The sequence below is a fragment of the Anabas testudineus genome, chromosome 13, assembly GCF_900324465.2.
Source record: "Anabas testudineus chromosome 13, fAnaTes1.2, whole genome shotgun sequence".
NCBI lineage: Eukaryota > Metazoa > Chordata > Actinopteri > Anabantiformes > Anabantidae > Anabas > Anabas testudineus.
In genome coordinates, this window is record NC_046622.1 from 14,661,409 (window position 1) to 14,687,924 (window position 26,516).

At 41.2% G+C, this 26,516-nt stretch overlaps 2 protein-coding genes and 1 non-coding gene across 3 annotated transcripts; 2 read left to right on the top strand and 1 right to left on the bottom strand.

The window, feature by feature from the left end:
- Window positions 1-1,888: 1,888 nt before the first annotated feature.
- On the top strand, window positions 1,889-18,594 carry LOC113148316 (NADPH oxidase 4). The gene is made up of 18 exons (XM_026339982.2): window positions 1,889-2,307; window positions 2,663-2,758; window positions 6,657-6,767; window positions 7,093-7,177; window positions 8,255-8,352; window positions 8,531-8,558; window positions 8,772-8,844; window positions 9,876-9,956; window positions 10,562-10,718; window positions 11,691-11,855; window positions 12,029-12,091; window positions 12,701-12,761; window positions 13,550-13,631; window positions 14,995-15,114; window positions 15,220-15,328; window positions 15,974-16,042; window positions 17,113-17,213; window positions 17,300-18,594. Exons 1-18 carry the CDS (start codon window positions 2,251-2,253, stop codon window positions 17,418-17,420), a joined length of 1,677 nt encoding a protein of 558 aa, XP_026195767.1. The 5' UTR covers window positions 1,889-2,250; the 3' UTR covers window positions 17,421-18,594.
- Window positions 16,604-16,675, top strand: trnad-guc. Its single transcript has one exon. It is a non-coding gene; the product is annotated as a tRNA-Asp (tRNA).
- A 704-nt stretch (window positions 18,595-19,298) lies between the features above and the next one.
- On the bottom strand, window positions 19,299-22,133 carry tyr (tyrosinase). The gene is made up of 5 exons (XM_026376682.1): window positions 21,306-22,133; window positions 20,625-20,841; window positions 20,298-20,445; window positions 19,641-19,822; window positions 19,299-19,546 (listed from the first exon to the last, which is right to left on the bottom strand). Exons 1-5 carry the CDS (start codon window positions 22,131-22,133, stop codon window positions 19,299-19,301), a joined length of 1,623 nt encoding a protein of 540 aa, XP_026232467.1.
- Window positions 22,134-26,516: the final 4,383 nt, after the last annotated feature.

The window sequence follows — 26,516 nt, forward strand, 5'->3', positions numbered from 1 at the left end:
GGGGCAGAGCAGCAGACAGACAGAGAGAGAGAGAGAGAGAGGAGAGAGAGAGAGAGAGAGAGGGAGAGAGAGGGAGGGAGGGAGGAGGGTATTAACAAAGACTGAGTGAATGAGAGGGACAAAGAGGGAGCTAGTCAATAATGCTCTGCTTGATTAGTGAACTGACAATTGCACCTTCTGGTGCTGACTCAATATTACTCCACCCCACAGGAGCGGGGAGTCGAAAGTCAAGAGCGAGTCCCTGTCAGCAACACTGGATCAGCATATGTAACATCATGTGTATTACAGCTACAGGAAAGTTTACTTATTCTAATTACTTAAAGTTCAACCAGCTGTGCCGGCGTGACAGAGCGGAGCTGTGAGTTTCATAAAACGAGGCGAAGCTTCCAGTGATAAAATACCCAAGTAATCAAACAATAAACAATAAATAAAATGTATGAAGATGAATGAACCCTGTGCACTGAGAAAATGAATGAAACCTGAATAAACACAGGACAGAACTCTCCAGGTGAGGGAATTTCCTTTAGGAATATAATGTTTATGGAACTTGTAGAGTTTCAGAGACCAGGAGAAGTGATGCTGCAGAGCATTAACGTTTTTTAATGGCTGTGCAAAACCTCATTATAGATTTCTTATGTATGGTACATTGCTCGAGTTTACGTGAAACTTTCCCTCGTTTTTCTTGAGTCACTTCCTTAAAGGTTCACGGGATTCACGCTTGTTGCTATAAACAGTCCGACATATTTACCCATACTATAAGTCATGCAGGCTGTGGTTGTGCTTGACCCCCCCTCCGGTTCTATGGACAGCTGTGCAGGTTGGAGGACGACTCTTTCATGTGGTGGGCTGGAGTGTGAAGAGTGGGGGGGGGGGGGGGGACTCACTGCTCTCAGGAATGTGGGAGGACACAGACCACAGCTCTGCTTCATCCTCCAGTCACTGTGTATCTGGAAAAAAACAAACTGGAACTAAACCTCCTTCAGCTGGTGTGTGGAGGCTGATTTTGACTTAATTAAAAGTAAAGTGAGTTGTTTGGGTCCTTCAAGAACCAAATAGTGGATTTTATTATCTTTGAAGAAAAATCTCAGGGAATTGTTTAAAATGTAAAACGTACCAACAGATTTATTGTCTGTGACGTTTAAGGTCATGTCAGATGGGTGATTGAAGATGTGTATTCAGGCTTTACACAGTGTTTTTCCAGGTAAAGAGACGATTACTCCACTAAGAAACAATCTGATACACATATAGTGGATGATACGTCAGAAAAAAAACTGTAGATACAGTATTTGTATTTTTGGGGTCTGAACATGTTCATAATTATGATCCAGAAATCTAAAAAAACCCTATGTGATCACGAAAGATTCCTCATGAAAATCAAACACTGATGTTTTGATGTTTGTCTGTATTTTGATGCTGCGTGCACCTTTACATGTGTGACCGTTGAACGTTTCAAACATACAGGCTCATTGATGTTCTCCTATTACAGCTTCCACTTTTCAGGGAAGGTTTTTACAGCCTGGCTCTAAGGGATTTGCTCCCAGTCACCCTGAAGGGTATTTGCCACAGATGTTGGCCGATGAGACCTGACCTACAGTCGTCGTTCCAGTTCATACTGGTGGTGCTGGGTGGAGCTGGACGTGCCAGTCAGTCAACTTCTCTGTGAAACCTCAAATAATGTGTGTTGTGGTATTTGTCTGTCACTTTCTAATAAGCCATCAAAGCTGCAGTTAAAATATTAACAAGGCATTAATAAAGGGTTGAAATCATCATGACTGCTGTTAAACAGATCTGCAGTTATCAGGTAGTGTTAATGATAAGTTATTCTATGACGCCCCCTAGTGACACAGCTGAGCCATGAGACGCGGCGGAGCGACATTTATTTCTCCTCGTCGACTTTTTCGTTGCCTTTCTTTGGCCCAGTGTCACTTTTATTCAACATGTTTTTCCCCGTGTCGATATTCGTTTTGAAGTCCTGCAGGTCCGGCAGAGCTGCAGACTGAGCTCCTGAAGCTCGGTTTCGTTTTGGGGAGATGAAAAGTTCAAAATGTGCTCAGAGCAGCGTCGGCGCGCAGGGAGGACGGAGCAGGGCGCACGGCGGCCGGTGCGTGGACGCTTTTACGCAGACAGACAGAGACAGACAGAGAGACAGAGACACGCAGGGCTGCACGGGGGACGGCTCTCTGTAGCTCTCGGTCGCGCCGAAGCTGTGCTGGGAAAAGTTTGGGCAGCTGCGGAGCCGGTGAAGACATCATGGTGGTGGCCGTGCGGAGCTGGGTCGCCAACGAGGGAGGAAAGCACTTAGTCCTGGTGGGGGAAAAAAAAAACAAAAACAAAAAACTTTTGTTAGAGATTTTAAAGCTGCTTTTTTTTTTTCAAGACAGCACAATGAGATGATTTGACTGTTGGTCATTATGTTGCTGACTGCTTTAGACTGAGTTTACACTGCTTCACATGCTGAATAACAAGGATTTCCAATTCGCTTTACGATGTAAATCCACAAACAAGTTGCTTTTGAATGTAAATATACATAAAATGCTTATTTTGTGACACTTGACAACACTAACCAAACAAGATGCTGTTTGTATTTCTATTTTATTGGCTGACTATGGCCTGATAGTGGACTCCAGGCTGAAGCTCATACTGTATGTGTATGTGTCTGTAGATGCTGTGGTTGGGAGCAAACACCTGGCTGTTCACAAAGACCTTCCTGCTCTACTTCACTGGACAACAGTATCACTACCTCTACAAGATGCTTGGGGTAAGACTCACTCACACACAGTACAGACCATGATAATGGATCCTGATGTGTTTCAACACTTAAAGATTTAAAGGTATGTTCTAAAAGGTTTTTCCCTAAATCCAAAATGATACTGTGTATGTAAATCCGAGTAGTGTGCACAACAAAATATACTTCAAAAGTTCTTACTGTGTTAAAAATAACAATACAGTCTTATTCAAGACCAGGACCAGTGCTGGTTAAAAGAATAAAAAGGGTCGTAGAGAGGTGTTACCTTTCTTGCTGTTATGGCTGACAGTCATTCATGCGTAACTGTGAAAAACCTCATACACAAATGCAAACCAAAGAAGTCGGAGCCCCAAATTTCCCAGTCTGATATAAAGTAAGAACAAAAAGTTCTGTTTAGTTCATTAATCCATCTACAAGCTACATAAAACATCAGACACAGACAGGATGTGTAGAGGTTCTAATGTGAACACTGAAGTGTCAGAGGACATCAACAACAACAACAACAACATCTCTTGCTTGTTATCAGTCCTCTCGTGTGCTGTGTTAGTAAAACGCGTTTATAGGCGGGATGGTGAATCTGCGACTCATTTGAAACACCTCTTAATGTTAATATTTGTACTCGACTATGTCTCCACCGCCCACTATGACCTCAATAATAAACATAGAGTAGATCTATCATCTGTGTTGAATTGCATTAGATTGGACAGGTGTGACTAATAATGTGGCCACTGAGTATCATCACCATGTACGTGCCGTGGTCCCACAAGAATGTTCCCATAATAATCAGTGAAGTATATCATCAAATGTTATGTGTCTACGTCATCACAACATAAAGTAATGATGATATTAAAACTGATTTATTTGCATATCATTTTCAAGCCTCTACACACACATTACACAGTCACACAGGTGTCCTCACTTCTCACCGTCTCTGTTAGTGGCTGCACAGATGGCGTATAGGCCGAAAATGGTGATAAAATGTGCTGCCACATTTGGCGAATTCACTGATTTCTGTTTATATCAGAGTTGTATATGAATATAGAGATCATCTGTCAGTTGCAGGTTTAATGAGGCTGAGTTATGACTATAAACTATGTGACAGGAGCTCTGTGTGCGTTCACCGGTTGGCTAGTCTGTGCTGACTTTAGGGTTGACCAGCAGTGACATAAGCCTGGACACACACACACACACACACACACAGAATCAGGAATTTGATGCTGGCTGACTCAAGTAAGCGCTGAAAAAAATTCTCTGTCCTCTCGCGCTGATACAGACGTTGCTGTCTAATCAGTGCCTCGGCTCAGACAGCTTCACATCCCTTTGGTTGAAACCAGCTCGGTGCTGTGTTTGTTCCTTATTGTTGTATTTGATTTGTTCGAGTTGCAACTTGTTGGAGCCAAAATTAGTTTCTGACTTTGTGGCTCTTTCTTTCTCCTGGTTTTTATAGTAATGTGTTATTATTAATTTAAAGGAAATGTCTTTGTCCACACATGTTGAAGGTAAATGCAGACTAAGCAAGTTGCTTGTATGAAAGAACAACATGAATTCATTTTTTTAACTTTTGCCTTTTAATGCTGAGTGGATGATGCCGTATATTCAGGCCACTAACACCAGATCTCTGCGATCTAGAAAATGAAGGCTCTGTACACTTACATGCAGGCTCAGGGGGGGCGGCCATCTGCCTCGGCCGGTTGGGGTGAGTGGAAAGAGGAGAGAGAAAATAACAAGCAGCAACAACACTGAACGAGTCAGTAGGACCAGTAACTGAACTCTGGAAATATACAGCTCCAAGGTCAAGGATACCTGCAGAGAGAGGGAGACAGAGAGGAGGAAGCGCAACTACAGGAGAGAGAAGACACAAAATGGGAAATGGGAAGTGCTGCAGCCACATTAACATCTATATACTAAGAAACAGAGCTGAGTGCAGTCTACAACTAAAAACCTACCTAAGTGACCTGTGTTTGAATCATTAAGATGCATTTTTTTGGAAATATGGACGAAGGAGGACTTTGAATTTGAATTGAGTCGTAGGTCTTTCAGGATTCTACTATCAGTACTAGGTAATCCATCGAGATGGTCTGTGACTATGTTTTCTCTACTCAGGAAGTTATAATAGTTCCAATAAATAAACTTTGACATCCAATTATTCTTTGTACAACAGAAAGCAGTCAGGTGCAGGGACTTTATTCTTTATAAAGTACATGAAAAACATCTTTGGACCTCCACACCATCCTTCTGTTTGATGGATGTTGCTTTAGGGTTGTAGCTGCAAGAAATAAAAAGACTAAATCTTTCCTCCTGGAGATTCCCCATGTGTTCTCCTCAGGCAAGCTCTTAATCGTGTTTGTTATCTTGTTTGTGACTGAGTATTGTTACAGTTACTATTTTTTTATTAATTTATTTTAGTTTTTGTGTGGAAGAAACAATAATGACTGATTAGTTGATTGAAACTATGGCCAAAACAAGTATTTTGTGAGACAATGCAGTATGAATATTGAACAGAGGAAAATGTGTGCAGGATGAAATAAGTGAGCGGCATGTGTGAGCTATTCATGTGCTGCCTGTACAGTGGGAGGCACAAGGGAGAGATGGGCAAGTGTGGGCAAGCCACTGGCTTTGACTGAATGCCTTGCCAGAGGGTGTGTATTTGTGTGTGTATTTGTGTGTGTGTGTATGAGTGTGTGTGTATGAGTGTGTGTGTGTGTGTGTGTGTGTGTGTGTGTGTGTGTGTGTGCGTGTGTGTGTGTGTGTAAGATGTATTTAAAGCTTAAATCCATTGAAGGGAATTTAGATTCAACTTCAAAAAGTATATTATCTCATTTTCCTGTACTGTATGGTTTGACATGTCTATGTGTGTCTTTCTATGTGTGTGTGTGTGTGTGTGTGTGTATATGTGCATGCGTGTGTGTGTGTGAGTCTGTGTGTTTTGCTTGTGCAGGTTATTGGGGATGTACAGAGAGAGGATATCAGATCTCTTCCTTGTGGCTTTTCCTTTTGCCGTCAGCTGCTTATCTTTGAGAAGTAGTGTTGAGTGAGGGTGGGAGGTTTTAAAGGCTAAAGATATCAGACCATTTCAATAGGCTGGTGTTAAGCTTGATTTCCTATATATAGATCCTAACTTGACATGTTTCTTTTATTTCAGAAACCTTGCTATGCACTTTCATATTTCTCATTTAGTTCTACGGCAAACTGTGAAACTGTGATCCCTCATCCTGCTTGTCTAATCACTTCTCGTCTAATCACACCTAGTTTTCTTCAAATTGCTCAAACTTAGCTCTTACTTTCCCAGATTATATAACTCTGTATCTCTCACAGCCGCCATTAAAACCTTGGAGTGTCTTAAAAATATGGAGTACTGACCTGTCATTCTCATCTCCGTTAATCTACTGATCTACACACTGTGTAAGACTCGTTATGTCAGTGTGCTATACAGTATGTAATGAGAAGAGACGGCCCCAGCAGTGCGCACTGAAGCTGCAAAGAAAGTGTTTAAATGTGCTGAGGCCAAAGTACATCCAGCGTTTCCACATGAAAAGAGCCTTGATTTTTTCGAGATGCAACTTGAGATTTGTAAAGCCAGACTACACAGCTGACATCCTCCTCATGTTACTTCAGGTAAACTGCTGCCCTCAGCCCGGTGGCAGCTGCTTATCTTCCAGACAGGACGTTCTGAGACATATCAGTGCACTGTCTTTCACTGTCTGTACCCGACCTAACCTGGAATTACAGCAAGGCGAAATAAATCTGTTTGTGTTGTCAGAGGTCAGAGATGTAACATTCAGCTGTATTCATTGAACTGTTGCCTGTAGAGGAGGTAGTATTATAATAAACGGTTTGGATCTACTCAATCTTTCCTTAATGAAACAGCTTAACAGAGTTACTGAGTAACTGCGTGTGTGTCTTTTCCCAGCTCGGGCTGTGCATCAGCAGGGCATCTGCATCTGTGCTGAACCTGAACTGCAGCTTGGTGCTGCTGCCCATGTGTCGCTCCCTGCTCACCTTTGTTCGAGGAACACACACGGTAAGAAATGGACTAAGGCATAAAGGGAGGATGGGATGAGGGGGGTGGAGTGAGGAGAGAGGAAGGAAGACACTCTGTGGGGGGTGTGGGAGCAGAATGATAGTCAACACTGCATTTTATTTTGAAATAAAGTTGGTGTCACAAAGAGAAATTAGCGTTTTAATTTGAAACAGCAAATGAAAATGATGTAAAAATGAGGAAACATATTTTTTGGGGCTTATTGTTATTATTCTGGATGTAGGGAGGCAGTCGGATAAGTTCAGAATGAGTTTTATGTGTTATGTTGCTTTGGCTCATTAATAGCTCTCGTCTGTTGCTCATGCAGGTATCGAGCAGGAAGACACGCAGACTGCTGGACAAGAGCAAGACCTTTCACGTGGCCTGTGGAGTTGCCATCTGCATCTTCTCTGGTAAAAAAAAAAAAAAAAACAGTTCCTGTTCCACCACAGCTCAGGTGTCTTTGTGTATCTACGAATGTGTGTGTCGGTGCAAGTGTGACTAAATGGATCCAGGCTGGCGCAGCATTCTTAGAGTACAAGCTGTGACATCCTTCTTCCAGCTGGTCATGGATGTTTTTGTTTGTCCGGTTTTGTGCGTGTGTGTGTGTTCTTGTGAGTCTGTGCTGATGACTTCATGAGAGCTCCTCACAGCTGCATGTCTGCTGTGTGTGTTCACAAACGACTTCCTCGTACTCCTCCATGTTGGGCTTTTCCTCTTTATATGTGTGTTTTTAAAGTAACAGTTCACTTTTTCTGTCACAAACCTAAAGTTAGTGATGGTGTCAGATGAAAGTATTGTGCCCATCCAGGATCCACCCCCTGGCTGGTTGGGTTATAGCAACTCTTACTAACTTCATAAAGTCTGGTCTCTGTGCTGCTACACCATCTGTAAGTTTAAACCTTCTTTTATCATTACAATCACTTCTGAACTCATCAACACTTCACACGAACACTATTTTCTTTAGGGGAACGTATCTTTTTCTGAAGCAGCAGGCCAAAGACAATAAATAACACCGAAGACAGAGAGGCAGCACGGATTGGAGAGGGACACAGATTGAGACAAGAAAGAAAGAGGGAGGAGGGGGGTAGATGGGTGGGAAACAGTGGGAGTGAGAAAGGATGTGAGTTAGGAAAAAAAGGACCCTTGTGTCTCATGATTACGCCCTCTAATTCCATCAGCTGTTGAACGGCTGCGTGGTTAGCCTATGATGTCAGGGAAGAGTGTGTGTGTGTGTGTGTGTGTGTGTGTGTGTGTGTGTGTGTGTGTGAGTCAAGAGAATGCCTTTCTGACTTTTTGCTGAATGGACAAAGAAATGTTTGTAAAAGTGACCAACATGGTTCATTTTGACCTTTATAATTAACCATGCCAGGATCTGTATGAAGCAAGACACGGTTTGCTCTGTGTCTGCTGCTGATTTTCCAAAAAAAAAAAAAAAAAGAAAAAGATATATATGTCTTTTAGTCATATGCCTCTGTCTTCTTCTGCAGTTGTGCATGTGTCTGCCCACCTGGTGAATGTCATCAACTTCAGTGTCAGCTACTCAGATGACTTTCCAGCTCTCAATTTGGCTCGCTACAGAGGAGAGGTAAGACTCAAACATATACACTGTTGTGCTAAATACTAGGCCTGTCCCTAAGCTCTTACTTCAAACGCGTCTCAACCCTGAGGAGCACTAGAAACACTCAAGTGTAAACAAGGAGACTCCTCAGTCCAGTTTGCAGAAGCTCACACGCATTATTTATTTTTTTGTGTTTCCTTCATAGGACCCTAAGTTGATCATTCTCACCACAGGTAACAAGGATTACTCTTTTATATAGGCTGTTGTGTTGACTAGAAGTGATTGTATGTGTTTGTAGTCGGTTAAAACAATCTTAATGGAAAAAACTGATTGTTCCAGTCTAATAAACAAATATGAGAATGTGAATGCATGAACGTGAACCCTTCATAATGTGTGCTGGGATGTTAGTAATTGTCTCCACTCTCCTAATGGCTGATTGTCCCTAGTCCCAGGAGTCACGGGCGTCGTGTTGGTTCTCATCCTCTTCCTGATGTTCATGTCCTCCTCCTACTGCGTACGGTAATTCAATCAAACCACCAACCTCCATCCTAACCTAGTTTGTATTTATTAAGTGTCATGTCGTGGATGTATTAAAAGACAAGGTTGCATTATGGTGAAGCTACGTGCAGCGTTATTTTACCCATAAACAGCCATTACAAGGATCAGGCCTGTAAAACTGTTGACACCTTCAACCCCCGACGATGTTATTAAATCCTGAAGCATCCACTTCTCTTAATACAGCCATTGTTTTAGTGCTTAACCAAAAATAACGTGTCTCCACCTCTGTGTCAGACTCTCTGCATGACTCTGTGCTCCTTTGTCTTTTCTGCCTGAGTTTATGACTCACCTCTTTGTCTGCGAGACGAGAGAACTGGAAGATGGAGACGATAAAGACACATGCTAAAAGAGTTCGGTTACAGAGCAAATCCTCACTAAGTGTTGCACTCTCTTCTCTGTCATTACTCGGGTCATGCTAGGTCACCCACGATGCGTGTGTGTGTGTGTTAACTTCTGCACATGTGTAAGAGTTGAAGCGTGTGTATGTGTGTGTGTGTGTGTGTGTGTGTGTGCCTGTGCTCAACTTGCTTGCTTCAGGAACTGAACAGAGGATAAGAGGCTTTTCCAGACCACTTAAGGCTTTAGATACGAGTTTGGGTAAGTGGCTGGAGTGCCAGAGGAATAACTACATAATGAGTCACTATGATCCAGGTATACTGGCACACTTTGATGTGCACGGGTCTATTAACATACGGTGTGAATTAAAATACTTAACAAAGGAAAATATTTTCATGAAACAAAAGAGGTTGTAGTCAGGGGGAGAATGTTGATTGCTGTAGTTCGGCTCATTATGTATGACCTCACTCGTGCAGGCATGTGTTCATCCTGTCCTCTGACCTCAGTTTCTCTATTGTTGTTCTTTTTGTTGCTCTCCTTTTGTTGTTTCCTTATATCATATTACCCTTTACATCATCTCTCCTTCTCGGTCTGAAGGGAGTGAAACGTTCTGTGAGAACAATTACGTGTCTTGTGGTTCTGTATTTGTCTTTCAGGGTGTCTAACTACGAGATCTTCTGGTACACACACAACCTCTTCATCGTCTTCTACGTCATTCTTATGGTGCACATGGTCGGGTAGGTCTCTCCACTGTGTGTGTGTCTGTGGTTATTTCTGCAGGGAGTTTTTCTAGCACAGTTTGTCTCCATTTTAACACGACCTTCAGACGACGAGATAAGAATTTGACTCCCCTCAGATGTCTGCACATACTGGAAAACACTGCTGACAAGTGGAGATGTCTTTAAGTCGATATCAGCACCTTAAACCTGACCTGACAAAGCCTTTCTCTGATTTTCTGTGGATACATGGTACCCACCTCGACCATGCAGGAATGCAGTTCTAAGGAAAGCGTGCTACGTTTTACTGACTTCATTAGAAACAAATTTTTTTGTGTTGAATCAGGGCGCAGGAATTTTTTTGCTCATCTTTATTGGCAGTCAGTCAACTGTAGTACCAGGGTTTGCTTGTACATACCTGTCCTGTTGCTGCAGTGTTCAGGTGCTGTTACATTGATCGTGATTGATTAACATCAACAGTAAACAGCATGTAGCTACTAGGCAGCATTTTCTTCAGGCCTCGTTTGGGCTCATGATAATTTCTTTCAGTAGCCGTATATCAGCTAATAATAAAAGTTACTCTAAAATATTCAAACAATCAACTCGAGTCTTCTCTTTTTCTCTAGCGGAGCTCTAAAGTATCAGACCAACATCGTGGATCACCCTCCTGGCTGCATCAGGGCAAATCAGAGCAGCACAGAGCAGCAGGGCGAGGAGCTGGAGCAGCGGGATGATGAAGAAAGATGCAGAGAGGAGGCTTATTTCCAGCCACATACCCCCCAGGTCTGTGTGTGTGGAGCACACTTATGTAATGTTTGAATTTAATTGTGTGTGTTTGAGTTGAAGGAAGTGTGAGTGTTGTACCCGTGTGCTGAGTAGAACTGTTGCAGGGAGTTGGTCCTCTTTATTAGAGGTGTAGTGCTGTTAGGGAGGGGCAGGCATCCTTTTTTACATCAAGGCCTGTGTGTGAGTTTCCTCCTGTGTGTGTGATTATGTGTTTGCACATGGTCGTTTGGCAACAAGCTGGTTCCATAAAATCCCCCTTAAAACCGATTGTGCTCCCCAGGCTTTACTGGGGCTGTGAGCAATTAGTCTGCAACAGATAGCCGCCAACAGAAATCCAGAAACACAGCACACATTGATAAAGAAGTGTATATTTTATGCACTCTCTTGAATACACTCTCTTTGGCTATGTTTGATCCCTTGTGTTATTGTTATGGTAGAAGTTGTAAGAATTATAAATCCTAGACAGACAACATGTGACACAGCCTAAGATTTCCAAAAGTTGCTGTGTCGGCACTAATTCACCTTATTTTGTGCACACAGCAGAACAATTCATCATCTTCATATCCATACTGCAGTTTAACACAATGCATTTTTTAAGCTGCCAAGCTGCACATTAACGGGGCCCAATACTAAAGTAGTCCATTCACACAGACATTCATTTGACAACTTTCAGCTGTACAGTATAAGAAAAGGATAAATCCATCTTTAGTTGTGCTGAGAACTGTGAGTTGGAAATTATACTTCCACATGCAAACCTCTCTGCACGTGTGCAGAGGTGTTATGGGAAACCAGATGTCACAGCTAGTGTGTGTTGTGTGGCCCTGCATGTCAAATAAATGAGTCGATTGTTCAGTTTCTGGACTGGACTTTATTACTTTAACTACAGCTTCGGCGCTTTGAGCTTTTGAAGTAGAAAAGTATCATAACGTAGTTTGGTTTAATTTGTGTTGTGTGTCTGTGTGTGGTCAGACGTGGCTTTGGGTGTCTGGTCCTCTCTGTCTCTACTGTGCAGAACGTCTCTTCCGTTACATCCGGAGCAGTGACCCCGTCACCATAGTGACAGTGGTGAGACACCCCTGTGATGTCATTGAATTACGGATGCTGAAGAAGAGCTTTAAAGCACGTCCTGGACAGGTGAGAGGACAGAAGGTGTCTGTCTCTGAATATTTGGTTGTTACACTGTTGTTACTATTATTGAGTAAAAGTTTCATATAACGTCATCTTTGTTCCGTCCGTCTTTCTTTCATTTCTTCCCTCTTTAATCCTCTCTTTTATCTCTCTGTCATCCTTCTGTCTCTCTTTCTCAGTATGTTGTTCTAAACTGCCCAGGTGTCTCTTCGTTTGAGAACCATCCCTTCACACTAACAATGGTAAGACTTTATGTAACTCCTCAGCTTTCTCCAGCACATTCTTCCCTCATGACACAATGCAGACACACGTGCACATGTATATTTTTACTGTTTCTTAAACTCTGGCAAAGAAGAAGTTAATATTAGTTAGTTAGTTAGTTGCAATTATTATTTTAATTGGTAATATTTACTAATTTAATCTAACCAGTTTAACATGAAACTAGAGGAAAGATTTGTACATTCACACATAAACACGCGCACGCACACACACACACACACACACACACACTCCACACACATGCCTATGCCTGGTGTGTTTTGGAGCTTTGAGGAGGAGAGCAGAGAATCACACTGACAGAGAGCAGACAGACCCCTGAGGCCAGTAATGCTGTCTGCCAGCAGGACGGCTGTGTGTGTATGTCCATGAGTGTATGCATTGTTAAATTTAATATACAAGGAGGTGTAGCTATGCACTGTAGGTGCGCTCTGTGTTCTGTGCTTGTCTGCGTCTCTTGTGTTAGCAGCTAGTGAATGTGTGCGAGAGTGTGTGCAGCCCATTGTACTTGCGTGTGTGTGTGTGTGAGTGTGTGTTTCACCATGACTCACTGTCTCCTTTCTAACTCCTCGCAGTGTCCCACCGAGAACAAGGAAACTTTTGGCATCCATCTCCGAGTCGTGGGAGACTGGACTGGTGGGCTCACACACACACACACAGACACACACAAACACACACACACACTAAAGAACAGAGAAGTCATTTTGTTTCGTCCTCTTTGTTCTTTTCTTTCTAAGGAGGATGCATTTCTAAAAAACTACATTTGTGTGTGTGTGTGTGTGTGTGTGTGTGTGTGTGTGTGTGTCCCTCTCTGTATCTTTGTTCACGTATGTTTGTCTTCTCATGCTTTTTCTTTACCTTGAGGTCAGCATGGTTCCCACAGTTTTATTGTCTGCCTTGTGTGCACGCACAAACACACACACACACACACACACACACAAACACACGTTCGCACAGAGCTCTGATGATTTCAGTTAAACTGAAAAACAGGATTCTCCCTTTGTTGAACACTAAAGCGCTTTGACCGCGCAGTATGTCAGAGAAATAAAAAACTGAACTCTGCCGCTCTGCAGCTTTTTCATTAGACTTCATAAGCTACACTCGTATTCAGCTGACTCCAACTGAAAAAGAAGAGAAACTGGCTTCTACAGGAAGTTGCGTCCCTTTGGGAGCCTTTGACAGAGAAGAAGAAGAACGTGCACTAATTTCCTCCTGCTACTGTACAAACACAGATTTTCAGAACACAGGAAGGAAATCAGTTTGCATTGGCCCATTAATCTGCCATGACGACAGTTTGTAAGGAAATAAAATGCTATCGGATGTGTAAAATAGACAACTTCACCACTGAATGTACAGTATGATGATGTCTGTCTCCTCTCCTCTCCTCTCCTCTCCTCTCCTCTCCTCTCCTCTCCTCTCCTCAGAGCGGTTCACACAGCTGTTACTTCCTGAATCAAGGTTAGACTTGGAGATCCTTCCCATGGTGCAACAGAGGAGATACCCGAAGTACGTTTGCTGTGTGCGTGATACACTGTGTGCATGTTTGTTGAGAGACTGCGTGAGTGATGCGGCTGACATGATTTCTCATGAAGGCTCAGAATCACAGAGAGGTCAGAGGTTTTGACCTCCTGACCTCTGACCCTGTGCTCTTCCTGCTTTGTGTTTGGGAGAGAGAGATTGATGGAGATAAAAGGAGGGAGATTTAAATTTGGAGGGAATGAGAGTTTGTTTTTTGACCGTAATCCGGAGCTAAACAGAAGCGCCCAGCCCACCCTTCCTCTGTTAATGGTGAATGGTTAGGGTTCATTTCCATCTACTGCAATACTGCAATAAGTTTGAAACATTTTGACCCAAAATTCAGTGACACAATACTTGCAGCCTTCCTGTAGCATTTCTAAGCTGTATAAAGATCTAATAAATGGTTTATACTATCGATTAGAATCATAAATTTTTGAATGGACCCAGTTCTGGTCGCTCTGTTGTTCTCCAACAGCTGTTCAAATGAAAAACTCATCATTCTTTATCCCTTTTGCATTAGGGAGGAGGTTAATGTGATATTTGCTAAACAACATTTTATTTCTCATTTATGCTTTTATTATCTCTCCTTCTCTTCATTCACTGTTTCATTCCACTCTCCTGTTGAGCCAGGAAGCAGAGGTCAGTGGTGCGTTTACTGACAGCAGTGGACTAATTATAATCAGCACCATCTTCCTCTTGTGACTGGCTAATTTACTCTTGTGGGCGCCCATAAGTGGAAGTTGTTATATAAACAGACAACTGCTATAGTAGAACACACTTAACATAATAAAATGAATAAAAGTAAATAGGTTTTAACAGGACATGTTTAATAAAAACACACTAAAACTACAACTAGTGTGTTATAAACCATTTAATGAATGTTTGTATACTGATTATAAATGCTGAGAAGGGGCGTAAAGTGCATTTTTTTCAAATGTCAGTAAATCTGTGGGTAAAATTTGTATAACACTTAAGTCTTCCTGAGTGACATTGTGAAAATATGCAGTAGTTTCATAAAATACAGTCCGAGAAAGTTAACTGGGCAACAACAAGGTGGAAACATTGTCTGTCTAATACATGCAAAACTTCTTTTTATTATTTGTTCTTAATGTAGAAATGTATGGCCATGGACTAGGACATGTATTAGTGTTTTAGTTGTGTACCTTGTATGTTTGGTGTTGTAAAAAACGAAATTGTAAGTTTAAGTGTTTGAGCAGCTGTGGTAGACATTGTGTGTGTGTGTGTGTGTGTGTGTGTGTGTGTGATTTCAAGTGCAGGGAAATGATATAATATATAGTGTTTATGTATTTGTGAGGTTTCATGGTTAATTGCTTCTTGTGTTTCTGCTCAGGCTCTACGTGGATGGTCCATTTGGAAGTCCATCAGAGGAAGTGTTTAACTACGATGTCAGTCTTTGTGTTGCGGGTGGAATAGGAGTCACTCCTTTTGCCTGTGTACTGCACGCTCTGCTGTGAGTTATGAAAAACATGTCATACACTGACAAATGATGGAAACTTTCAGCAGTATTTATAAGTATTTACTGTTTCCTGTTTTTTTCTCCCTGCTGTACATCCAGGGATGGCTGGACAGGTTTCAGATTGCAGAGGTTGTACTTTGTTTGGGTCTGCAGGGAGCTCCAGTCCTTCTACTGGTTTGCCGAACTGTTGTGTGCCCTTCATCATAAGGTCAGGACAAACTCTGCATGCTACAGCCAACATGTTACTTTTAACAACTCGTGGAACTTAATGAGTAATTATTTGACTAGCAGGACTTGTGTGTTTATTAACTTAACTTTTTTTTTTAAATATCTGAGACACATCCCCTCAAAATGTCTGTGCATGCCCGTGCTTTTATTATTCTTTGAAAAAAACAGCAAAGATAATCCACTTGCCACAGGCTGTTGGGGCAAGCACCTTTCCATTCTTGTGTGTGTTTGCTCTCAACCAGATAAAAAAGGTTTTCCATGTTTTTAGGGGGCAAAGAAAGGTCAGAGGTTAATAGTGTAAAAGACCACAGAGGAGAAGAGGAGTCGATCCTGTGCTTCTGAAGTCTGATTACAATAAGAGTTTTATATTGATCAAATAAAAAGACATTAGACTAGGTTAGGTTTAAATTCATTTTTCATTTTTAAACAGTATCAACTTAACTGTTTTAGGTTTGTTATCAATAAAATATGAAACACTGGAAGGTTTGTTGTGTTTAGCGCCATCTTGTGGCCGTTAGTTATTTCATTTATTTCAAAGAAATTAAAGGCAGAAATTAGTAAATGTATAATTTTTTCTTCGTTAGCCTTTTGCTTACCTCTCTTTTCATGTTCGTTTATCATTTAGCTTTGGAAGGAAAACAGACCAGACTACTTCAACCTGAAGCTGTATGTCAGTCAGACAGAAAACCTGCAGGTAGGTGTGTGACACACTCGCACAAGCACAGACACACACAGTCGATCCTTCGTGGTTCATCTTCTCATTTCACTGTATTTCAGTGTCTTTTTATTTTTTGATATCTTCACCAATTCTGTCAGTGTTTAAAAAACCAGAGCCATTAGGGGGCGGTATACTGCAGCGAGAGCCGCATGAGCCACAGCACAGGGGTCTGTTTGAATTCCTTTGTTTGAACGGCCCACGTTTCTCAGTTGATTGTTTCTCTGTTGCTGTTTTGTCTTTTCCTGATCTGTTCTCTTCCTCATATTCAATCCTGCACAGTAGTGTTATTTTTCTACCGTCTTTACCAGTCTGTACTTTACACATACTAAAATATTCAAGTAAGATCAAGATTAAACATTTATGTTTTCATAGAAACTTATATATGTCTCTGCATTTTTGGTAGAGGTCAAATCTTAATAATAATTATTAGTACAGTAACAGTAAAAGTTAATAGTAATAGTAACAGTCTCATTATGGTTTGAGGGCTATGGCTTTGACTGACTATATTTCGGTGTATATGGCCGTGCTGGTATCATCTCCTCGTTAGTATAGTGGTGAGTATCCCCGCCTGTCACGCGGGAGACCGGGGTTCGATTCCCCGACGGGGAGAAACACTCTTTTTCACAGGTCAACTAAGTTTACGAGCAGCCGTAAAACTGCATTCCTCACATGAGTCGGATTCCTGTCACGTGAACAAAGGAACGTTTAATCTAACAGACTTTACCAAGCACTCGGTGAAGCACGTTCGTGTCTCCTCCTCTTCAGTTGTTGTCTGAAAGAGCTGCACCCCTCCCATTCAGCTCCACTGATCGTGCTTTGAGGGGCAGGTCTTAGTAGAAGCAGGAAGTCAGATTACAGAGGGAGCTTGAGCCGTGTCAGGAGGTCAGAGTGGCTGTAGAGAGCTCAGTGTCACACACAGTGCAAACTGAACCAGTATGTTAAAAAGGTTTCTGTTTAAAATGTAGATGTTACCTGGTTAGTTCTCTGTGTTTTATTATTGTTTTATTAAAATCCCAGTGTTTTGTTTTCCATGTGGACTTTTTCAGAGCATGTCTGAGGAGAAGTATCGCCCCCTCACCTCGAGACTGCTGGTTGGTCGACCCAGGTGGAAACTGCTTTTTGATGAAATTGGGAAGACCAATAAACAGTGAGTAGTAATCGAGAGCTACTAAAGGTATGAATTTAGCCACAATTGTTAACATCCCTCCATATATGTCTCTTGTGTGGTTTCAGTAAGCGAGTGGGAGTTTTCTGCTGTGGACCGAAGGGCATCTCAAAGAGTCTCCACAGACTTTGTAACTCAGCCCGATCCCCAGGAACAACCTTTGAATTCAACAAGGAGTCTTTCAGCTGATCTACACTTTAACGTCACCTTCAGCGATCTAGGGCTGGATGTATTTTCACACATTTGGGACAGGTGTTCTTTATTTGAAGTAACTTTCCGATGATCTTTGGCCAAACTTGGTTACATGAAATTTTGTACACGTCCAAGAGTCTGGAAGCAAACTGCAAACACGACATTATAAAGTTACACAAGAGAAAATGAATCTTTCAGTGGACCAGGACTGAACCATCAGGCTGGGACCAGAAGAAGATTTTACATCGGAAAAAAAATATAAAAACATAAAAAAGTGCCAATTTTAGTGTCGGCCAAATGAATGATTTATACTCATCTTCATTCAGCTTCCTCTTGACACCAAATTGGCACCAAACAAGCTCCAAAGTTTGTTATTTCGCCACCCACCTTATAGCTGCCTGCAGTTCCACCAGCTTTTTTAATTCACATCCAGATACAGGCCATAAACTGTTGAGTATTTTTGCTTGTATTAAAAAAATTACAGCTGTCGCAAGGCTTGGCTATAAAAATCCAATCCCAGCCGACTGATGCTGTGCTTCAGGTTTTACAAACTGACAAACTGACCCTCGTCATCTTCACGTTAATTGGAACAGAAACTAGTGACGTAGACTGGTGTACGAGCCTTTCACTTGTCATTATCTGTGAGGAGATTTGCTTCGACAGAGGCCGAGAGTGGAAGAAAAACTTGATTCAGTTTTCTCATTTAACATTGTTCAGTGTACGTGCAACAAACATCTTGTGTTTATACCAAGCGAACCTACTCTACACCTCAAGCCAGTATTTTTATTCAGTTGTTTTGTAGTTATTTATACTGTTAAAATGTGTTTTTATGTGATAACTTCTGCAGGGCTTTTGGCAATGTACTGATTAAAAGAAATTAGGATGTTGGTGGAATTCATTTGTATATTTGACACTACGTTTTCAGTAGTTGAACATATATTTTAGAGTCAGCTAAAATAACACACACTGGACACACCAGGTTTCTTCCAAGTATTTTTTTGAACTCTTGATATTTCCAATTTTGTCATTGAAACTACTGTATTCTCTCTAATTATAATTAGCCTCCATTTATTTAGCATTTGAAATTTAGATCTATTCAAATGTTAAACTGTATGTATATTTTCAGCACTGTTCTAACAAAATCTGAAATAAAGATTTTATATTTATTACACCTTAATTACCTGCATGCATTAATTCAAATTATTTGTCAGCCGCTAACAACACTAAAGTCAACATTACCAATAACTAATAGATCAGAAAAAAAAACACAACCAGTAAACCAGGAACATTTTTTTAATGCAGCATGTAAATAGTCGTGATTCACTTCATTCGTTTTCTTTGACTGTGAAACATCACAGGCATCGTGTCATGCTGTGGTCTGTGAGCACCAGCGATTCAGTCATAGTAATAATGTCATCTTTCGCATTAATGAACATTTAATGGCTCTGGAAGTTTATTGTGTGTGTGAGAAGCAGAGATCTGTCATATATTAAATATATTTACTGAATGTATAAAGTATTAGGGACATTTGATCTATTATGTTGGATTCCTGCTCTTTTTTTTTCAGAATCTTTATTTAAATTGGCTCGAACCTTAAAGGGACAGTTCACCCAAAACACACAAAACGTTCCTGCCTCTGTGGTTTTTTGTGTTTAGTTTGAACTGACTTTTTAAAGATGTGTCAGTAACCCGTTTGTATTTTTATCTATTATTTTAAAATGTATACTGATTTATTATGGGAAATCGACAACAAACGAAGTCTTTAAAATCAGAATTGATCTCAGTAAGCTACTACATAAAAACACTCAGTGTCCCAAATAGTTTGCACATTCATGAATTTGGATTCATATACAGTATGTACAGTATCTGGGTGTTTTACATAGTAGTCTGAAATGAGGCTGAACCTTCCTCTGAGCTGCTCTGCAGTAGTGGCTGTCTCTCTCCGTAGCTTGACGCCCTCTTCCTCCTCTGGTTGCGCCTCCACTTTCGTCTTGCAACAACCAGCAGCGCAGCAAGGATTGCAACAATCACACCCCCAAGGATCCCAGCTCCCAGGAGCCACTGCCAGATCTGCTGGGCCTGCTGGAGGTAGGGTGTCAGAAACTCCTGGACAAAGCGCTGACCTGCAGTGGAGATACACAGGAGGAGACAGTTTGACATCAAATAAAAGTTGTAGAAGCACTTATCTATTGCACATGTCTACTGCTCTGTACTGACCAGGGTCCAGGAGGTATGCATACTCATATCCTAGAACCTTGTTGGACAGGAAATAGTCTCCATTTCTGTAGAGAGGCAGGAAGGGCACCATGTAGTAACCATCATTGTGGCCAATGGGGGCATTCGAACGGGGGTAGCTGGACCTGGGAGGCTGGTGAGTTCTGAGCCAGCGCTCAAAGATGCTGGAGAAAAGAAAAGTGGCAAAAAGGTGGGGGGGGGAATGATTGATATAAACTGATGTGATAAAGACAGAAAAGTCACATAATGGTGGAGAATAACATGAAATGTTATTTTTATTCAAGGACTGTACTTTAGGTTATCTTTACTTTTACTCCACTACAAATATTTTAACATCATTAGTTACTAGTTTCCTTTTGCAGGATTAGATTCTACATTGTTTAATATACACTCTTGTCTTAAAGGAGTTCTTTGTGTACTAGTATGTGTTCTTTATACACCTCTGAAGAAAACATTACCAGTGCTTACATCTCTATTATTATTAAATATCTCTATTATTTATCAACGCCTGCTGTCTACACTGTTCTTGCACAACCCCCCTAACGGCTTCCTCTCCCTTGAAATATATATTTTTTATTTTTATTTATTATTTTGATTGCTGTTTTTTGTGTTCTTAGGTTTGTATGTATGTCATCACACCTGTCAATGAAAGCATGGTGCAGCAGGAAAATGGGATCGTTGGCCGAACCCTGCACGTCAGACATGGAGCCGTTCATGAAGAGATGCAAGGAGTTGTGCATGGTGCTCTGGCCTGGTATGGCCAAACCTGTGGTTGGACTGGCAAAACCTGCAGTATAGAGAGAGAGAAAGTGAAAACTGGTCTGTGAGAGAACAGTAGAAGTAACATTATTGAAGTGTAGAAGAAGTGATAGGTAAGAAAAAGGATAATTGGTCAACAGTATACATAAAAAAAGCAAAATAAAAGCAAAGTAACACAAGTGTTGTGTGTCAGTCTGCTAATCCTACCCTCTAGGACATTTCTAAAGCTCATGTTGGTGAACCGGTCCATTGCTCCTGTCTCGTACTCGGGGAGGCTCAGAGTGAACTCCACATCAGCTGTTGTGGGGATTCGTGGCACTCGGTTCCGATCATGGTTTCCAGGGTTACGTAACAGCGGACCCTCCCCGGTACCATTACACAGGATCTCTCGCCTGTTGTACTCCTCTGGTTGGCTGCAGATCACCTACAAACACACACACATACCACATTTGTTTTTTTTGGCTCTCATGATCGTTAAATACAGTCGTAGACACAAACTACAAGATTTCTGGAAGATTTTTCTGAATTTCTTAGGATGCAGTTTTTTTATATTCTGGGATGTTAAGACAAAGCCTCAGAAATAGGATTTTCCCTCTGATCTTTCATGTTGCATCACTTAAGGATGAATTGTTAAAAAAAAAAGTGTGTGCTTCCAACCAAATCTCTTGTTTCTGATTAACACTCCGACTCAGACTCTCTCTCATTAACAGGATAAACCAGGTTTAAGACAATAGACCTGCAGCATGAAATGGAAACAAAGCAAGGCTTTGTTTTGAGAGTAAAGGAATTTTCACTCTTTTAATAAAGGATTTACTCAAAGACATAAAGTACTCGAACATGTATCCTTCACTCATGCATACACACAGAGGGACAATCAAATATTCTTACTTTCCATGAGGAGAAGATGGAAGCAGGGCTGATGAGGTTGGGATTGAGTGAGTTGCGTCCACCCATCAAAGCATCGGTGCACACCTCACAGGTCTGGGCATCCCTCCAGTCCCAGTATGGAATGGTGAAGTTAAAATCACCCGTCAGCTTTCGTATCTCATTCTCCCAGTGAAGCAGAAAAACTCTGTGCCAGGGCAGAAACGCTGCAGATTCATGGGCGAAGTCGATGTCTCTCCATACGTTCCCCGGTCCTCCCAGGAAGGCGTCTCGGGACACGTAGTAATGTATCCAGACAAACAGGTCATAGGTGTTGATATCAGAGAACATGGGGTTCTCACCGTTTTCACCCATCTCTGCTCTTGTTCCTGTGGAGATCACATAGTCACGGTTGATGGTGTTTTTGGCCAAGTTCAGATAAGAGATAAACTTCTGTTGCTCAGCAGCTGACATGATCAGGATGTTCTTGCGCACTGATTCTCTGTACTCAGCACAGTTTGAACCCCAGTATCCAAACCTGCATTCTCCACAGTTAAAACCTCCATAGTTTCCAGCACAGCGACACGTCCGGTTGAAGAAAGTTAAGGGCCACCGCTCTCTGTCATCAATCCCACTGTGTGGATACTGGGGCCCATGGGGCTCATCTGAGACCACCACCTCAGTGCAGAAACCACGGCCTGACAGGGCGCCACAGGCTGAGCCGTCTCCCTCCCACACGGGGCAGCACTCTTTGGTTCGTAGTGCCTCAGAGTTTGCACAGGGACGAGGGAACTGACCTAAAGAAGTCCCCAAGAGATGGAGCAGAACTATAGATACACATAGGCGCCTCATGGTGAAAAGTCAAAGCAAGTCCAGCGTTAACCACAGTGGGAATTAAACTCCTGTTGAAAGCATGGACACAGCAGAAGCTGATGCCCTCACAGACTGCGCGGCTGACGAGGTCAGACTCAGCAAAAGCAGCTCAAAGGAACAGATTAACTGTGGAAAATTACTTCAGCTTGGTAGGATGTAGGCTGAGAAATTGCACATTCAACCAAAATTGATCTGTAGATTGTTAAAAATGAAAGCAGGACTCCTCAGCTACCTGTATAGTATGCAATCAGCCAATTACTTATTGAAACTTGCTACACCACTACGCTACCATCTAACCCACTGCCAAACCTCCTTCCACCCTCTATCTTTCTTACACCCGGCCAAAAGTCTCCTGTTCTCTCCCTGCTCATTGAACTCTTTTAGGGGCCGTCCTCTGAAGTGTGTGATCTCATGCACTCAGTAGGACACACACACACACACAATCATGCGGACTCACACACCATCACATGCTCAGCATATTATCACTGATTCCTTTTCCATTTTGTTTAGAGACCAGCTGACCTCTGCTCTACCTCAGGCAGAAATGTGTGTGTATGTGTGTGTGTGTGTGTGTGTGTGTGTATCACTTTTTTAGGAATTTATGCATGATCAAGTGTGTACGTGCTGTTGAGAAAGTATAAAATTTATATTAGACGGTAGATTTGGCTGAATCATGTGCTGCGCCACTATGATCTTTGTGTTTTTCGATACAACCAAACTCTGTTTGAATGAAGTATCAGCGCGTCCATATGAACTTGTGGGGAAAAGGCTGAACTGAGTTTTGACAGCAGTCATTGTGATCAGTCCCTCTCATTTGATGATGTAATGTTAGTAAATGTGAATGTATCTGCTTGTTCATGGGTCATAATGGTCATATGTGCATATTTAGATAAAGACAAAAACAACATTTTCATTTTGACATATAGTATGAGTAGGATGGATCTTATTATTAGCCAGACACAAACAAACCAGCACTGTGGCTGTTACAGTGAAAGTTTGTGAATACCTGATGTCTCGCATTTCTGTGTTTCTTTCACTTAACATCATAAGATCTCAGTTTCTTTTATGCATAATAGTTTTGAGAAACAGCCTGTCAGAAAGATAGCACAAAACATACATCTACATTATATATATATATATGTATATAAGATATTGTTAGACTAAAATTCTTACATGAATGTGACTGAAATATAATTATAAAATATTCTGTGTTTAATAAAAGTTTATGGAACTTGAGGTGTGTGAACAACAAAGCATACACAAACATCTGCAAAGAGTTAGTAAAGAGTCATAAAATAAACTAAATGAACAACATGAGGCGCAGCTGCTAGAACTTAATATAGCTTTAATAAAGCTTGGTTACACCTGTACCATGAATTCACAAAATCCAAACCACTTGGAGAATAAACAGTTCTAATATCTTCTTCCATTTCTGGCTTTGCCAGTGAAGTTGTGCTTTTATTACTTGCAGCCCATATAAAAGTTTTAAAATTGAGTTTAGAAGCAATTTACATCGTATGTTGCATTTCCAGTATCTTTAATAGGAAAAACTAAAGTAACGTTTTGGCAAACGCATAAACCAGCTCTCAGTGGACAAAGTGCCATAAAGTACTTTAGTTTAATTCTCTCTTTTTATTCAAACAGGGCACACGTCTTCTCTCCCTCACATCAAATCACGAGCATGTCCACATTGAGGACTTGGTTTACGATGTTACATGTTGTGCGTGATGCTGTGAGTGTCATTCATTCCACATAAGTAAGAATGGGCTGTGGCAGTTTTTAAAATATAGATTTTTAGAAAGATAAACATATTACTGTGAATGAAAACTGCAATTTGCACTGACAGCTTTGTCAAACAAAGACTTAATGTCACTGGTGTTTTACAGTTTTGAGGATAATATTGGAACATTTAAAATTACTATGGAAGATATAAAAGCTACACCATATTTTGTATCTTTGCACATTTTTGATAATTGTTCTTTGGTTATATGTTATATGTGTTGTTTGTTTCATCATGTTGCTGTAAATATATTGTTTTCTCATAGACTCAGATTGTTTGCTTACTTTGTTAGTCACTTATAAGTCTCTTTGGATAAAGGTGTCTGCCAAATGTCTAAATGTAAATGTCATATGTAATACTGCTAAGGCAATAAAGATGTTATTATTAATTAGTACATCACATGCTGCAACACAGTAGATTACAGTAAAGCACTGTAGTAAATGTCATGTTATTTTGTTTTATTTTAACGATGTAAAACAAATCAACTGGAGCAATTACATAACAAAGCTACAAAATACTATAAGAAACGCTAATTCTTATATTAAACTCCCCAGACTACAGTGAAGTATGACGATCAGCCGCATAATTCAGGAGTGGATATTATGTGGAAGGTACGAGAATTTCTTTTTTCCATACGCTTCACGTCCTCGGGGTCTGCAGACTAGTACAGTCGGGCTCAGACCACACAAGACATCGGCGCACAAGCCGGGATCACAAGCCGATCACATGCTGCCGTGGCCAGGCACGGGATGCAGCTTATCCCTGTGCAGGAATGCAGTGGAGCGCACAGGAATGACCATCACAGGATAAACCTGTCCGCAGGGCCCCAGACAGACAGACAGACAGACAGACAGACAGACAGGCTGTGTGTACGTGTGTGAGAGGCTTTTTCATTTTAACTTACCAAGAATTTCACCTTCTGTAAATCTGTCAGCTCTCCACTACAAATGAGCTCCTACTTGAGGCTTTTCTAATAACATCTTTTATTTGACTTTCTTTCCATTTTATTTCTCTTTCTCAAACAGACACAAGAGGGCAGCACGACCCATTGCTTGGCTGAAACAAAAGCACATCACAGGGTCGCAGGTCTTCACAGCGTGGTTATTGCACACTGCTAGTTGCCTCCTCATCAGTTGTAATGAGAGAAAGAAGAACATGATCCAACCAGCTGGCGGTGTCTCCATTTGACTTTGATTCAGAAAGCTTATTGAAATTAAAACCCACGCTGCTGCCCTGCACAGATAAAATATCTGCCTGATTTCTAACACAGAGGAGAGACATCATTTGCACCTTGTAGCCCAAGGAGATAATCTTTCTCTGAGCTGAAAAAAATCTGCTCCAAAACCAAAGCATTCATTTCCAGCCCAATGCTGGAAACAGGCAGATTTGCACCTAGCTGGTCATTTCACTGTATAAAAAATCTTTAAACAGGTGAACAGGTGGCGAACGGGACTGGACTGATGGAAGGAGGGAAGTGTTGGAATAAATCAGAAATAAATATAATAAAAATATATAAATAAACAGGCTGAGGTAGGTTTGTGTTTGTTTTTTGTTTCTGTCCACAGTCACACAGATGGCCAAACACTATGACCTTCTGACCTGTGACCTTTTGCTCCTCGTCTGTTTGCAGGAAGAGGAAGACTGGATAAAGATTACAACAATTATCGGATCAATTGATCAGTAGATATCTTTATGTACTTTTAAGCAAACATTTCACAGGTTCTGGCTTAAATGTTAATGCTTTTTCATTTTCTAGTAATTAAACTGAATGTCTTTGAAAACTGAGCATTATTAGCAGGGAAATTAGAATAATAATTTTAGTTTTTTTTTAATGAGGAAAACCATCTATCTTAGTGTTACTAAGGTAGATGGATATTATTAAAAGGATCTCCCCTTTTCACTGACTCTGCAGATTTTTTTATTTCATATCAACAGTGTAACATTTATAAGCTGCTGAACTATTCATGCGTGTCCCATCCCTGTTATCAGGGCGTCCTGGTAGTCAGAGACACTGCGGGGGCTTGTCAACCTGTACTGGCACCTAACATCGACGCTGGGGATGCCTTTAGATAGCATGCACCCAAACTCAGGAACAGCCTGTCACTGGATCTGAAGACAACTATTTTCTAATGTGCACTAAATTTGCATTTCTATACATAGAATGCAATAAATAATGTTTTGTTTTACATGCTGAACCTGCATCCAATGGGTTTCTCCTTTTAGAAAAAATAAAAATACTTGAGCCACATTTAGTTGAAGTAAGTGGACAGATTTGCCTTTTGTTATTTCTATAGTAGCCAGTGACATTAGTGCAAACCACTGTGAATATGAAGTGTAAATGAAACCCAGTCTTCACTTTGTCAATTAAGTAAGAATCACATAACATGATAACAACAATAGCTGTCCTCATTTCTCCGTCGGCATTACGTGGTTGTATTTTTTATCTATTTGTCCTACTTAGAGTGGGAATATCACAGACAAGCGACAACCCTGTAAATCAGCTATGTGTCTATGGCAACCATGGGTATCCACTGTTATTTTGAAATGCCATTAAATAATTGATTTGCCGACTGTGACACCGA